This window comes from Herpailurus yagouaroundi, unplaced genomic scaffold (assembly GCF_014898765.1).
Source record: "Herpailurus yagouaroundi ecotype Mexico unplaced genomic scaffold, PumYag 29, whole genome shotgun sequence".
Lineage (NCBI taxonomy): Eukaryota > Metazoa > Chordata > Mammalia > Carnivora > Felidae > Herpailurus > Herpailurus yagouaroundi.
The window spans coordinates 61067383-61081048 of record NW_024412377.1 but is presented as its reverse complement, the minus strand read 5'-3'; the positions used below and the strand labels follow the sequence as shown (position 1 = coordinate 61081048).

General features: G+C 43.4%; 1 protein-coding gene across 4 annotated transcripts in view; it reads right to left on the bottom strand.

Moving 5' to 3' along the window:
• Nucleotides 1-1267: 1267 nt before the first annotated feature.
• KCNIP1 (potassium voltage-gated channel interacting protein 1) overlaps nucleotides 1268-13666 on the bottom strand; it is a 346247-nt gene continuing 333848 nt past the window's right edge. For all 4 annotated transcript variants that reach the window (XM_040444665.1, XM_040444656.1, XM_040444671.1 and 1 more), the window contains 5 exons: nucleotides 12816-12886; nucleotides 11988-12095; nucleotides 6763-6867; nucleotides 5801-5863; nucleotides 1268-2134 (listed from right to left, as the gene is read on the bottom strand). In XM_040444665.1, coding sequence (XP_040300599.1) covers nucleotides 2087-2134; nucleotides 5801-5863; nucleotides 6763-6867; nucleotides 11988-12095; nucleotides 12816-12886 — 395 coding nt within the window. In that variant the 3' untranslated portion in view covers nucleotides 1268-2086. The remainder of the gene's footprint in view (nucleotides 2135-5800; nucleotides 5864-6762; nucleotides 6868-11987; nucleotides 12096-12815; nucleotides 12887-13666) is intronic.

Here is a 13666-nt window from a genome sequence, read left to right as displayed (position 1 = left end):
GCAATCACCTGAGCAGATTCTAAAGAATCCCGATGCCTAGGCCTCACCTGTAGAGATTCTACTTTAATTGGTCTGAGGTGGTGCCTGGCCCCTGGCATTTTTCAAAGTTCCCCAGGTGATTGTGATGTTTAGCCAAAGTGGAGAACCAGGGCCTAGACATTGTAGAGCCTCATGATGCAGGTTCAGACCCCTCATGGGTAGGGCCAACAAGTACAGCTCCTCTGCTTGGGCCTAAGTGTATGTATGCCTGGCTAGGGGCTGGCTACATGTCTAGCAGCCCTCGATGACCCCATCGCAGCACCCAGGAAGCCTGGAGAAACAGAGCTGCATCTTCTACAATTTCCAGCCATGAGTGGCAGGAGCCAGTGGCAATCATATTGGGAGTATGTCATGCACGTATGACAGGTGGTGGCCTGCTCTCGCTGGTGATCCATGGGCACCTAAAGGCTTTCTCCCCTTTACGGTATCCGTTTCTTCATCTGCTATTTGGATTCAAAGAATACCCATGCCTCTTTGAACGGACTCCAGATGAAAGAGGCATTTGTGTGGTACCTTCAGTTCCTTGCAGGGAGCCAGTTTCCCTAGCAGGAAGGCTCTATTACAGAGTGGGAAGAGTTTAATCTCTATGGAGCTGTGCTACCCTAGGTAGGTCCCTTTACCTCTGAGTTTCAGTGTCCAAACCAGTAAAATGAAGACTCTATCTCCCAGAATGCTCTACATGAGCATGAAATGAGGTAACGTATGTGAGCCCCTAGTCAGCACCTGGAACATACTAGGGGTTCAGCAAATTGCTTTCCTTCCAAGAATGCCATGGTTAGCTCTAAATCTTTTTAAAGTGATGTCAAATGGGGAATCTAAGACATGGTGTCCAACATAAGTAATAATTTGTTGCTGATAGGCTGAAGCCACTTCATCAACCCTTGGACTCCAAGCCCCTCAGCAGGCAGTTCCGGCCACCTCTTCACCTCTGTATCCCCCACCGTACCACATGAGACGCCAGACTTTCTACACCAGAGGGTCTTGAGAGTGACAATCTTGTTGGAAAGAAGGTGTTGTGAAGCATGTCATCTCAAAGAGGTATTTGCTTCTAGTCACAGTATTTGCTTTTAAGTGGGATATGTGCTTGGGGTCAGGGGAGGATGGTGCCCTGAGTGGCACTGGGCCTGGCACAAAGCAAGTACTAATACCTGGATGCCAATGAATGGACTAGCCTTCCCTTCTCACAGCTTACCTCTCCTGTCCAATGGAGTCATGAAAGAAATGAAGATTAAGAGTGTAAGAAATAGTTCTGTTTATTGATTAGAACATGGTATAAAATTACAGCAATTTTCAGGCATTCTGGGCTTTCTGGGAGGGGCATGCAGTGCTGGGCTCTAGCAGGAGATGGAGTGAGGGCATGGACCACCGGGCATTGGCTCTCTTCCTGGGAACATTAAGGGACTTGCATTACCAGCACAGATGCCAATGTGAGAGAGAATTATTGGTTCTTTCCTCTGGAAACAAAGGATGTGGGCAATTTGTGTCACCAGACAATGCCATGCTTAAGAATTCAGTTCTAGCCTACATATGTTAGGTGCTGGCTCTCCCAATCTAGTCATATACGGATTCATACTGTTCTGTGTAATGCTCATTCTTCCCACCAAAAGAAGGGAAACAGGCACGTTGGTTTGGGAGGCCATCAGAGGATGGTGTGCATTTGGCTCAGGTCATCTTGCTTCCAGACGCATCAAGGTCTGCTGGAGGCAGTGGGCTGGGGCACGCAAGCAAAAAAAGTGTGCACTACTGTAAGCTCAAGCAGAGGGACCTTCCATAGGGCAGCAGTGTGAAGAAATGAGCATGCTTCCAAAACAAACCCAATTTCATCTTGTCTCTCTCAAGAAGACGGAGAAGGAAGAGCTGGCCATCAGAGACTGAGCCATATGATGCTGGGTTCCGTAGAAAGTCTCCAGTGGAGAATTCTTTCAAAATGCAAAAGGTGTTTCTGTCCCAAGAGTCGGTGTGTAAAATCAGAACGAGGGCAGAGCAAGGTGTTAAGAAGTGGTTGTTCAGTACAACGTCTCTGAGAGCCAGATGGCTGGGTTCACAGTTACATGACATTTTGGAATAGCTGGAGGGACCTCATGATGTTGTCATCCTGGGAAGGGAGGAAGGGGAAAAGAGAGGACAGTTAGAACTCTCCGAGGATTTTCCCTGAGAAGTTCTGTTACGGTGAGCAAGTCTCCAGCATGGGTTTCTTGTGCAGAAAGAACTCTGCAAGGGAATGAGAAACGGGGGTGGGGGCCCAGAAAGTAAGCAACTCAAGGCAAGAAGCACCTTCTCTGGCCTTAAGAAATTTGTAAGAAATAAATTATCCAGTGAAACAGTGAGTATTGCTTCTTTTTAGAAGCTCTGGGCAACTGCATTTTATCAAATGATTTTTCTCCATCTACTGAGGTGATTGCATTTTAAAAATTCTATTATGTCATTAATTATATTGATGAATTCTTGAATGTTAAACCAATATAGCATTCCTGTAATAAACCCTATTTATTCTTTTTTTTTTTAACATATTACAGGATTTGATTTTTTGTACCTGTGTCCAGAGGGAATATATTAGCCTGAAAATTTTCTCACTTTGTAACAGCTTTGTCATGTTTTCTTATTAGGGTTATGATAGCCTCATAAATCAAGCTGAGAATTTTTTCTTCTTTCTCTATTCTCTGAATTTGTATGACATTAACATCCTTTCTTCCTTAGAAAGAGTTTTAAAGAATTTACCAGGTAAGACATCTGTGTTTGCCATTTTCTTTATGGGAAAGTTTTATTTATTTTTTTAAAGCATTTTTTAATGTTTAATTTTGAGAGAAAGAGAGAGAGAGAGAGGGAGAGAGAGAGAGAGAGAGAGAGAGAGAGAGGAGGAAGAGCAGAGAGAGAGGGAGACACAGAATCTGAATCAGGCTCTAGGCTCTGAGCTGTCAGCACAGAGCCTGACATGGAACTCGAACTCACAAACCGTGAGATCATGACCTGAGCCTAAGTCAGTTGCTTAACTGACTAAGCCGCTCAGGCGCCCCTATGGGAAAGTTTTAAATTAAGGATTCAATTTCTTTGACACACATAGGACTATTCAGATTTTCTATTTCTTTTGGTGTTAGTTTTGATAAATTATATTTGTAAGGAGTTTGTAGACTTCGTATGTTGCCAAATTTATTGAATAACTGATTTTTATCTTTACGATGTCTGTAAAACCTGTAGTGTTGTTACCCTTTCCATTCCTGATATTGATAGCTTGAGTGTTATTTCTTTTTTGTTTGAATCAATCTTGCTAAGCATTTATCAGTTTTATTTATTTTTTCAAAGAGGCAAATTTTGGTTTTATTGATTTTCTTTTTGCATGTCTCTATTATATGTTCTCTATTTTACATTTACATTTTTCTATTGTATATTCCCTAGGAAATAAGTATTGAATGTAGAACATGTTTGGCTATTAAACAACATACTTCTAAGTCCGTGGGTCAGAGAAGAAAATATTTTGAATTAAAATATAATGAAAATATGACATATTATAATCTATGGGATCTAGAGCAGTAGTTAAAAGAAATTTTATCCCTCTGTATGCACGTGTTAGAAAAGAATGGTTGAAAATAAATGATCTAAATCTCCATCTCAAAAAGCTAGAAAGAAAACCTAAAAATTAAATTAAAATGAAACAGAAGGAAAAAAATAATTTACAGCACAAATGATAAAGTAGAAAGCATACCTATAATAGAAAAAAAATCAACAAAGAGAAAAGTTGATTCTGGGTGTCTGAAATCTTTTAAAAGTTGCTAGACCTTTTTTTTTTTTTAAGTTTATTTATTTATTTTGAGAGAGAGAGCATGAGCAGGGAAGGGGCAGAGAGAGAAGGAGAAAGAATCCTTTTCTCTGCACTGTCAGTACAGAGCCTAATGTGAGACTCAAACTCACAAATGGAGAGATCATGACTTGAGCCAAAATCAAAAGCTGGACGCTTAACTCACCGAACCACTCAGGTGCCCCTAAAAGTTTCTAGAACTTTTAAAAGAAGTCTATGGAGTCAGGCTGTCTAAATTCAAATCGTGGATCTGTCATTTACTAGCTGGGTGACCTTACTCCCTTTGTGCCTCAGTTTCTTTATGTTAGAGTAGCATCCATCACCATATATATCTATGGGTGGGTTGTGAGCAAGAAATGAGTGAATTAATGGAGAGCAATAGAGGTTGCTAATGTGAGAAACTAAACAAATTTGAAAATTTCACTCACCTGTTAAGCAAAGTCAAAAAAGCACACTTAAATAGGGCATAGGATTTAAAATTAGAATGAAGTTCAAGGGGATCCTGGGTGGCTCAGTCGGTTAAGCATCTGACTTTGGCTCAAGTCATGACCTCAGAGTTCATGGGTTTGAGCCCCACAGGGGGCCCTGCGCCGACAGCTCAGAGCCTGGAGCCTGCTTTGGATTCTGTGTCTCCCTCTCTCTCTCTGCCCCTCCCCTGCTCGCACTCTGTCTCTCTCTCCCTCTCAAAATAATAAATAAACATTAACAAAAAAAAAACAAAACAGAATGATGGAGTTCAAGTTCCATCTCTGTCACCTACTGGGCCTTAGCCACATCTCTCAACTTTGCAATGTCTCAGTTTTCTCTTCTTTAAAATGTGTATGATCAATACTACCGTGCACCCAGTTCATGATGATTAACATGTTGAAATATTTCTAGCCTTGTTGGTAAGTGAGCCTCCCATCCAGCATCTGTGCCTCTGGCTATCTGGTAACTGGCACAGGACCGCTGGAGCACCCAAAGATCCATCAGCTAGTGGGTCGGCAAGCTTAGAAGGATCCCTCTAGGGCACAGCTCCTTGAGCATGAGGTCAAGGTCAGTTAAGAGTGGTTAGTTCTCAGTCCACTCTCATTATAAAACATTTTGAATATCACGACCAAGGCTAAGCTCGTACAGCGGCACCACCTCTCAGGATGGTTGTGAGGTTTATGCAAAATACCTGAAACTTGGTAGGTGCTCAGTATGTATTGATAACTTCTCCTCTGCTTTGTGTATCTGCAGTTCTTACTGGGTGAGCTCAGAGTAACTGTACTTTTCTGAAATAAATGGGGGATAGAAATGCATTTTTCTAAACTAGATAAAAGCAACTGTTTCTAGTTCAATTGCTGGCAGAGGCTCTGGGCTAGTCCATCCTTTTGCAGAATGAAAATGTCTTCCAAGGACCCGCAGGATCAGGATCATCTGAGTGAGTGTTAGAAAAGCAGTGCCTCAAGCCCTGCTCCAGACCTACTGAATTAGAATCTGCATTTTAAGGAGATCCTCAAGGAGGTTGGTTTGCACAGTAAAGTTTTAGCAGCATTGATCCCCAGGACATTTGTGTTAAAAAAAAGATTTCTAGAGCCTCGCCCCCAATCTAGTGTTCATTTTCAGAATCATCTGGGCAATTTTGGGGAACACCATGGCTTGAGAATTACAGCTTTAGATTTTTTCCCCAGCTACCCCCTCGTAGTCTGAGGAGTGGGTCACTGAGCTGGAAACCTGTTGAAAAAGCAGAGTGTTGTCCATTTGAGAAGCCTGTGGTTTCACAGAGACCCCCTTGGCCTTTCACATCCCCCCACAGTCCTTCTCAGGCTGTCTGGCTCAGCCTGTGTTTAGCCAAGACCAACCACAGCCCAGCTCTAGGAGGGGATGGAATGGAATTCTACCTGAGGTAGAGAGGGTATCTCAGCTCTCCCTTCTGCAGGGCCCCAGGCCTCAGATTTTCTTTCCTGGATCTAGTATGTTTTGTGCTCTGAGGTCTCTCCTTACCTCCTGACAGGATTCAAGAAATTCGTCTAAAGTCACGATGCCATCTTTATTTTTGTCCATTTTCTGGAAGACACAACAGGAAGCACTTTAACGAACCTGGTAATCTGCATTCCAAAACTTGCTCTTTGTTAACCACCTTTGCCCCAAGAATTCAGGTGGTCTTTCACTGGCCAGACAATCCCACCCAACTCCCTGGTTACAGCATTTTGAGCCCCATAAGCTTCCTTAAAATTGAGAGACTTGCTCCAGACTCTCATTGCCTCATCACCAGATTATTCTGTTGATACCCTAACATGTCTTCCCCAGACTCTCCCCCAGCCTGTCCACCTGGCAGAGAGAACACTGCATGTGAGAGGTTCGACTTCTGTCTCTGTCACTTACTGTGTGACCTCGAGTGAGTCTTTAAGCCTCTCTGAGTCTCTGCTTTTCCCATCTGCGAAGTGAGAGGATTAGACTAGAATGAGCTGGGACATTCTTCAATACTCTACCACTCGCTTACTTTCTTACAAAAACACCACTGTGGTCATGCTACTCTTCCACTCATGGAATAACTATAGTCACCCAAGCAAGACTGAACTCTTCAATGCAAGACCTCACACTCCAGCCCCTCCTTGTTTCCAATCTTCTCTCCCACTACTCCCCAGACATAAATGCTTAACACTTACACAAATGTGTTTAATGACGTCTTCTCTGGTTACTCTGCTCCACCAAGAATTTGTATGGAATGTAGAAGCTGTACTGTAGCATTTCTATTTCATAATACACTTCCCTGTTCCATTGTCTAGTATATACTTGCTTGCTTAATGAGATCATCTATTACTTGAGGATGACGCATTTTGTAATTCTTTTCTGTTTTCTACAATGCATAGGACAGAGTTGGACACACACCACTTGCTCAGAGGCTTGTGGGTTGGCTGGTCTAAGTTGGGCTTAAAGCTCGCACACGACGTGTGTGCACTTACTTGGAAGAAGACATCCACGTGCTGCCTTGGAGTGTCTTCTCTGAGCACGGGATATGTGTATTTCCCCATCATGTCGTAGATGGCTTTGACAATGTCCATCATCTCCTGGAGGATATGGAAGCACAGTGTGAGAACATGAGGTCAGTCTCTTTTTATGTGACAGTTTGGGGCTCCTTGTCCCCCTTGTGATTGAAAGTGATTAAAAGGACTCTCTTCAGCTGATGAGAAGGGCTGAAGGGCTATATTCTGAGAGGAGGCAGTGGGACACTCTCTTTGCCTTCAGAAGCTCTTGGATAGGTTACCTTTTCTTAAGCATTATCCTCAGTGAGGGGTTATATGGGGGGTTGGGGTGAACATGTTTGTGTACTGATTGGCCCACACTCCATTTTTGGAAGACCCTCTCCCTATTCCACAATTCCCTTGAATGGTTGGCCTGGGTGGCTGTGTTTGTACTGGGTGACCTGTCTCTGTGACCACTGCTAATTTGGAACAAAGGTGGACGTCTGACTAAAGCTGGGCTACTCTGTTTTTCTCCCTGGAGAAGTTTAGGTGATGAGGCACAGAAACTGTAATCAGGAGTGATAGAACCCTGGGACTCGAAAGTCAAGTGGCGTTGGGGCCAGAGTCAGTGCCACAGGCAAGCCATTTCCAGGTTTTAGCTGAGGTTGAGTGAAAACAGACATCAAAAACTTGTGCAGAAGAGTAGAAGTTCTGTGAAGAGGAGAAAGGAGCGAATACACAGAAAGTAGAGATAGAGAAGAAGAGAAAAATGCAGGGAGAAAGAGAGGAGAGGAGAGAAAGGAGTAGAGGAAGGAGAAGGGAGGTGGGGGTGGGGGGAGAAACAGACACCTGTTCCCATGAGCACATACATGCATACCTGCACACACACACACACACACGCACACACTCACACTCTCACTCACATATACTCACACATACATACTGTATACTCACATACACTCAGGCTCTCTGAGAAAAACAGTTGAAGAAGACAGAAACAGTAACAAGGACTCAAGAAGCTGCAGAGAGGCAGTGTCTCAGAACCCTTACTCTATAAACTAAAACCTCCTCTTGCACCTCCCCACCCCTCTGTTGCCAGCAACTTGAACCTGTCATTCTTGCAGAGGAGTGTGGCCATCTTGATCTCAGCAATGCTGGAGGAGGGTGAGGAAACAGAGGGGACAAAAGGGGGTGGAGAGAGAGAGAGGAGACTAACAACCTTCTAGTTTCAATAGAGTTTACACAAGTTCCATCAGACTAACTGTATCTTTATAGGAAATCTCTCAGCTTAAGCTAATTTATTTTGATGATTTTTTAAAAAGTTTATTTCTTTATTTTGAGAGAGAACATGAAAGAGTGGGGGAGGGTCAGCGAGAGAGGGAGAGAGAATCCCAAGCAGGCTCCACACTGTCAGTACAGAGCCGATGTAGGGTTTGAACTCACAAACCGTGAGATCGTGACCTGACCTGAAACCAAGAGTTGGATGCTTAACTGACTGAGCCACCCAGGTGCCCCTATTTTGATGATTTTTTATATTTGTAACCAAAAGACCTCTTTCTACAAACTCATTCTTGTTTGATGAGGCCTGAAAGGTGTTACAAATGCTGTCATGTTTTCTTTCTAATCTTGCAATGCTTCTGGATACAGAATAAGTGATCATTAAATATTTATTAAAATAGTTAAATTGTTCTTATTATTAGTTTATAGATCTGTTTCCTCAAGACCGTGAACTCGTGAGGACATGCTTGCTCCTTCATTGCTAAGGTCTCTGCATGGGCTGGGAGCCCAGTAACTGTTGAGTGGGTCTGTGATGTTCTGATCACGCTGACCAGGCGTGGTATTCCATGGCCCCTCCTCCAAATGCAGGAAATAGGGTGCAGGAAGGCAGTCTTGTCTTTGAGATATTTGAAATAGTGTCTACGGAGACCCAGGGGACAGCCTCTATCTTGGGGTCCTTGTCTGCTACTCTTCATTCCAGGTGCTTATTTTATTTGTATGTGTTTTTAACCTATTAATACTTTTAGACTTATACAAAAGCTGTAGGAATAGAACAGAGCATGCACCTATACCTTTGACCCAGGTTCTCCTAATTTTAACTTGCAAAACCACAGCACAAGGAAACTGACAGGAAACTGACCCAGGAAATTGACATTTCTACAACAATGCTGCAGTGCTATTAAGGAAACTATCAAGCTTATTCACCTCTCAACAGATTTTTCCCCTAGTGTCTTTTTTATGGTTAAGGATCTCTCATCCATCTAACTGTTGTGTCCCCTTGGTCTCCTCTAACCTGTGACCGTTTCTGTTTGTCTTTCAAGAGCAAGGCACTTCTGATATGAAGTGTCAGTTATTATGCTGATCAGTTATTTTGTAGAATGTCTCTGCTCGTGTTAGTTCCTGGTTTTCTGATGATTAGGTTGAAGTTATGCATTTTTGACAAGAATACCAAATCAGTGATATTATATCCTTCTTGGTGCATCCTATCAAAGTGGTTCTTGATATATCGTGTTAATGGTGATGTTAACCTTGATCATTTGATTAAAGGGGGTGCCTATCAAGTTCCTCCCCTGATCTTAGTTTCTTTCAGTGGATCTTGCCTGCAAAAATAATTACTGTGGTGTCTGCCTAATGCTGACTTTGTATTTCCTTTATTCCTTTTTTATTTATTAATTAGAATTCTTCTTTAAGGAAGAATTGTCCCTTATCCCCTATTTATCTATGAATTCAATTATTTATTTGAGTACATATTTATTATTTATTTGAACACATATTATTTGAATACATATAATCTATAATTATATATATATATAATTTAGTAGGGACTCATGGATGTGTTCTTTATTTTATACCTTATAATCTAATACTAACTTTTTTTTTTTTTTTTTTTTTTAGAGATAGAGTGTATGTGCAAGCAGAGGAGAGGGGCAGAGAGAGAGAGAGAGAGAGAGAGAATCTGAAGCAGGCTCCATGCTCAGTGAAGAGCCTGATGCAGGGCTTGATCCCACAACTCTGGGATCGTGACCTGAGCCGACCAGAGTTGGGACTCTCAACTGACTGAGCCACTCTGGCACCCCTAACACTAGCATTATTAGATATATTGCTCAAATTGTTCTGGTTTTGGTGATTAGGAACTCTTTCAGACTTATTCCTGCAGCTTTTTGACATGTCCCAGCCTTCCTCTCTCCCCCCTCACTACTTCTTCCTTCCTTCCTTCCTTCCTTCCTTCCTTCCTTCCTTCCTTCCTTCCTCTTTCTTTCTTTCTTTCTTTCTTTCTTTCTTTCTTTCTTTCCTTCTTTCCCTCTTCTTTCTCTTTTTTCAAGCACCCCAGTACTTTCCAGCACTACAAGATACTCCAGGCCCATGTTGCATTTTCTCGGTCCCAGTCCTGGAATCACCCACTTCTTGAAGGAGACTGGTTCCTTTAGCTGGAGAATGATATTCAGACACCAAGGTCTGGGTGCGAGGTGTCCTCGTTGCTGGAGGGGTGTCATTGTCTTAGACCCTCCCAAGAAACAGAAATAGGAAATAAACGTCTCTACCCATGGGTTTATTTTAAAATGTAGGCTTTGTAAGTCCTTCATATCTGCATTGTTATAGGTTTCTTTCCCGAGTACCTTTTATAAGAGGAAGGATTTAAGACCAATTTTGATTGCTGTCTCAGGATTCTCATTGCCTATAATTTGGATGAGATTATCTCCAAATGATTGGCAGGGGGAAGATCCAGCTATCTTTTCTAGGAAGCTGCTTATCCACACTTTCTTTTTCTTTTAAGGGGTTCTTTATTAATTCTGCCATCAAGAGAGGTCTGATGGGTATAAATGGGAACAATATTGTCTGGTCTACAAACAAGGAAGAGGGAGGTGGAGATAGTGAGATTATTCAAGTGATGGAATTATGGCTGAACCAAGGTTGACAACCGTGTTATAAGTCCCATTTTAGGGTCTTTTCTTTATCTATTTTGTAAAGTAGTATTTGAATATTTTGTCATAGCACATATTTGAGTATGTACAGAAGCATTACATTCTTTGAAAAATTGAGATAATATTATACATGCGATTTTAAAAGATGAATTTTTACATCTTAATACTTTTGTATGATCTTAAACGGCCATCTGTTATCCCATTACATGTATTTCTTGGAATCCACTGAACATATCTGTTATTAGTAGATATTAGGGTTTCACATGTGGGGGATCATTCATCACTTGATTTTCAGCACCTAGAACACCTAATAAGCCCTCAAATATATGTTGAGCAAATGCACGACTGAATGAATGAAGACTGAATGTCAGAGGGAAATTTGCAGGGCTGGGGTGAGACCTGGAGATGCTATTACTCTAGGCACTGGGCTTGGCACTCAGAAGCTCAGGGAATGGGATGTTACAGGATGCTATGTCCAAGCTTCAGCTGAGATACCAAAATACAGTAGATACCAAAGTGAGTTTTAAGACAGACCTGTGGGTATTTCACTGACTAGACACCACAGGTGGCTCTAAAAGTGTCAGGCAGTGAAGACTCAGACATTATTTGTGATTTGTTAAGAGATGGCTGCACTTGCCATCGTCCCCTTCTGTGGTTTTATTAGTAGGCAAAATAGATTGTGGCCAGTGTGATCCTATTGCAATCTCCCTTCTCTCTTCTGGATGATGTCTGCAATTCTACCATTCCAACTTTTAGCTTTTTTTTTTTTTTAGTGTTCATTTATTTTTGAGACAGAGCGTGAGCTGGGGAGGGGCAGAGAGAAAGGGAAACACAGAATCCGAAACAGGCTCTAGGATCCAAGCTGCCAGCACAGAGCCCGATGCGGGGCTCGATCCCACAAACCATGAGATCATGACCCGAGCCGAAGTCGGACGCTCAACCGACTGAGCCACCCAGGCGCCCCTCCAACTTTTAGCTTTAATTTGTGACTATTAACCTATGAAATGTGAGTTCTCCTAGGAAGAGTAACTCTACACAAAAATCATTTGCATTCCCTTTGGAATGTACACTGAATACATGTGACCCAGTGACAATAAATGAATCTGCTTAATCCTTTCTTGAGTACTTGGGGGCAGGGCAGGGTGGGGCAATGGGGTAGGTCAAAGGTGACCAGGAATCTCTCTGTTAGCCCCAAGGCAGATCCCTGCTCATTCAGACAGTTTCATTCTCCAGACGGGGCTGTTTACTGTTTAATTAGATGCCTTCATTGGGCCTCCTTCGTGACCCTGGCCTCAGCTCACTTACCTCTTTGTTTATGTATCCATCTTTATTGATGTCATACAAATTAAATGTCCACCTTAGCTTCTCATGGACGGTTCCTCTCAGTAAAATCGACAGAGCAGTTACAAAGTCCTGACAAATGAAAGAGGCATTAATGACATTAACCACCAAGCCTTGGGGTGGGAGGAAGCTCTGTCTTTGGGTCAGACTCTATGACTGCTTTTATATAGTGGTATCTCCCATGTCCTCTGTCCCCTGAAGGACATGGCCAAGCTCAGCGAAAGTGCCCCCCTTCCATTCCCTACCCTGCCCCATTTTGGGGGGACAGAGCGTCCTTGAGGAAGAAAGTATGTGCTGACATCTCCAGACACAGGTAAACACAGCCTCCTGTGGCACTGCCCTATCCCACAGCTGCAGTTAGCCTCAGAAAGGCAGTATAGTCTACCACCGGAGTTCAAATCCCTCTGTTGCCTCTTCCTAGCTGTTTGACCTTGGAAAAAATACTCAATCTCTCTTTGCCTCACCGTCCTCTTCTGTAAACTGGTAATAAATAATAGAACACTACTATGTGGGTTACTATGAGGATTAAATGAGTTAATACATGCAAAGCACTAGTACGGAGTCTGTCTCGTGGTAAGCTCGGTGTGAACGTGAGCTGTTACACTCTTTTCCTTAGTCCCTCTGAGGCCCCGAGTTCCCAGAGGGGTGGGGCAGCTGCTGTTTCTCTATCTTCAGGAAATGTTTGTTAAATGGATGATGGACTGAAGCATCTGAGGACCCGACTGTCCCATCAATAGCACACAGTTTAGAAGAGGAGATGGTGAGGACCCCGTGACTCTGAGACAAGCATACCTCGAACTTCACGGAGCCTGTCTGGGTGGTGTCGAAGGCGTGGAAGAGGTAATGGGCATACATGCTGGCATCTGAAAGGCACAGAAGGAAAGGCAGGTGACGGGAGCCGGGCCTTCACAGAGGGAAGGGAGAATGCTTGGAAACAATAAGGAAGAGAAGAGGGTGCTGCTGGGGTGATGGAAAGGAGGAAAGGCAGTGTGGGCAAGCCCACTGTGTAAACAGGGACCCATGTGGCTGTCCTGGATGTTAGGTGGAAAGTTCTTAGGACAAAGACAAGCCCTCACCCCTACATCTAGCCATCCCCGGAGGAAGACCCTCCTGCTGGTTCACATGGGTAATTCTTGGTGGGTGAGTGACGTGGCAACTGTGGGAAGAAGGCGCCCTTCTGAGTGGTGTGCAATGCCATGGAGTGAGTACTCACTAGGGAGCAGACAGACCTGGGCTTGGCTAGCAGCTCTCTCCCTATATGGCTGTGTGAACAGGCATCTAGCAGAACCTCTCTGAGCTCCTCTTTCCTGTCTCTGTACAAAGGGATGTAACAAAACCTATCTCTTGGAATTTTTGAAAAAGTATGTTAAACTTTTCACATAGTCACATCATCTTAACCATCACCATTCCTGCCAAATGGTCAAAACTCAATAAACTGTGGCTCAACAGAATTCAACAGCAGTGGTTCTGGGGTCTTCATGGGGTGAAGCTGCTCCCCAACTTGCAGAGGGGCCCTGTACAGGGTCCCACACTTAGGAGGGCCCCATCTGTGCCGAAGAGGCCCATGAGAGACAGAGCTCAAGAAATGTTTGGGACACTTGGATCTCCATTTCATCAGGACCCAGGGAAGGGATCCTGCAGGA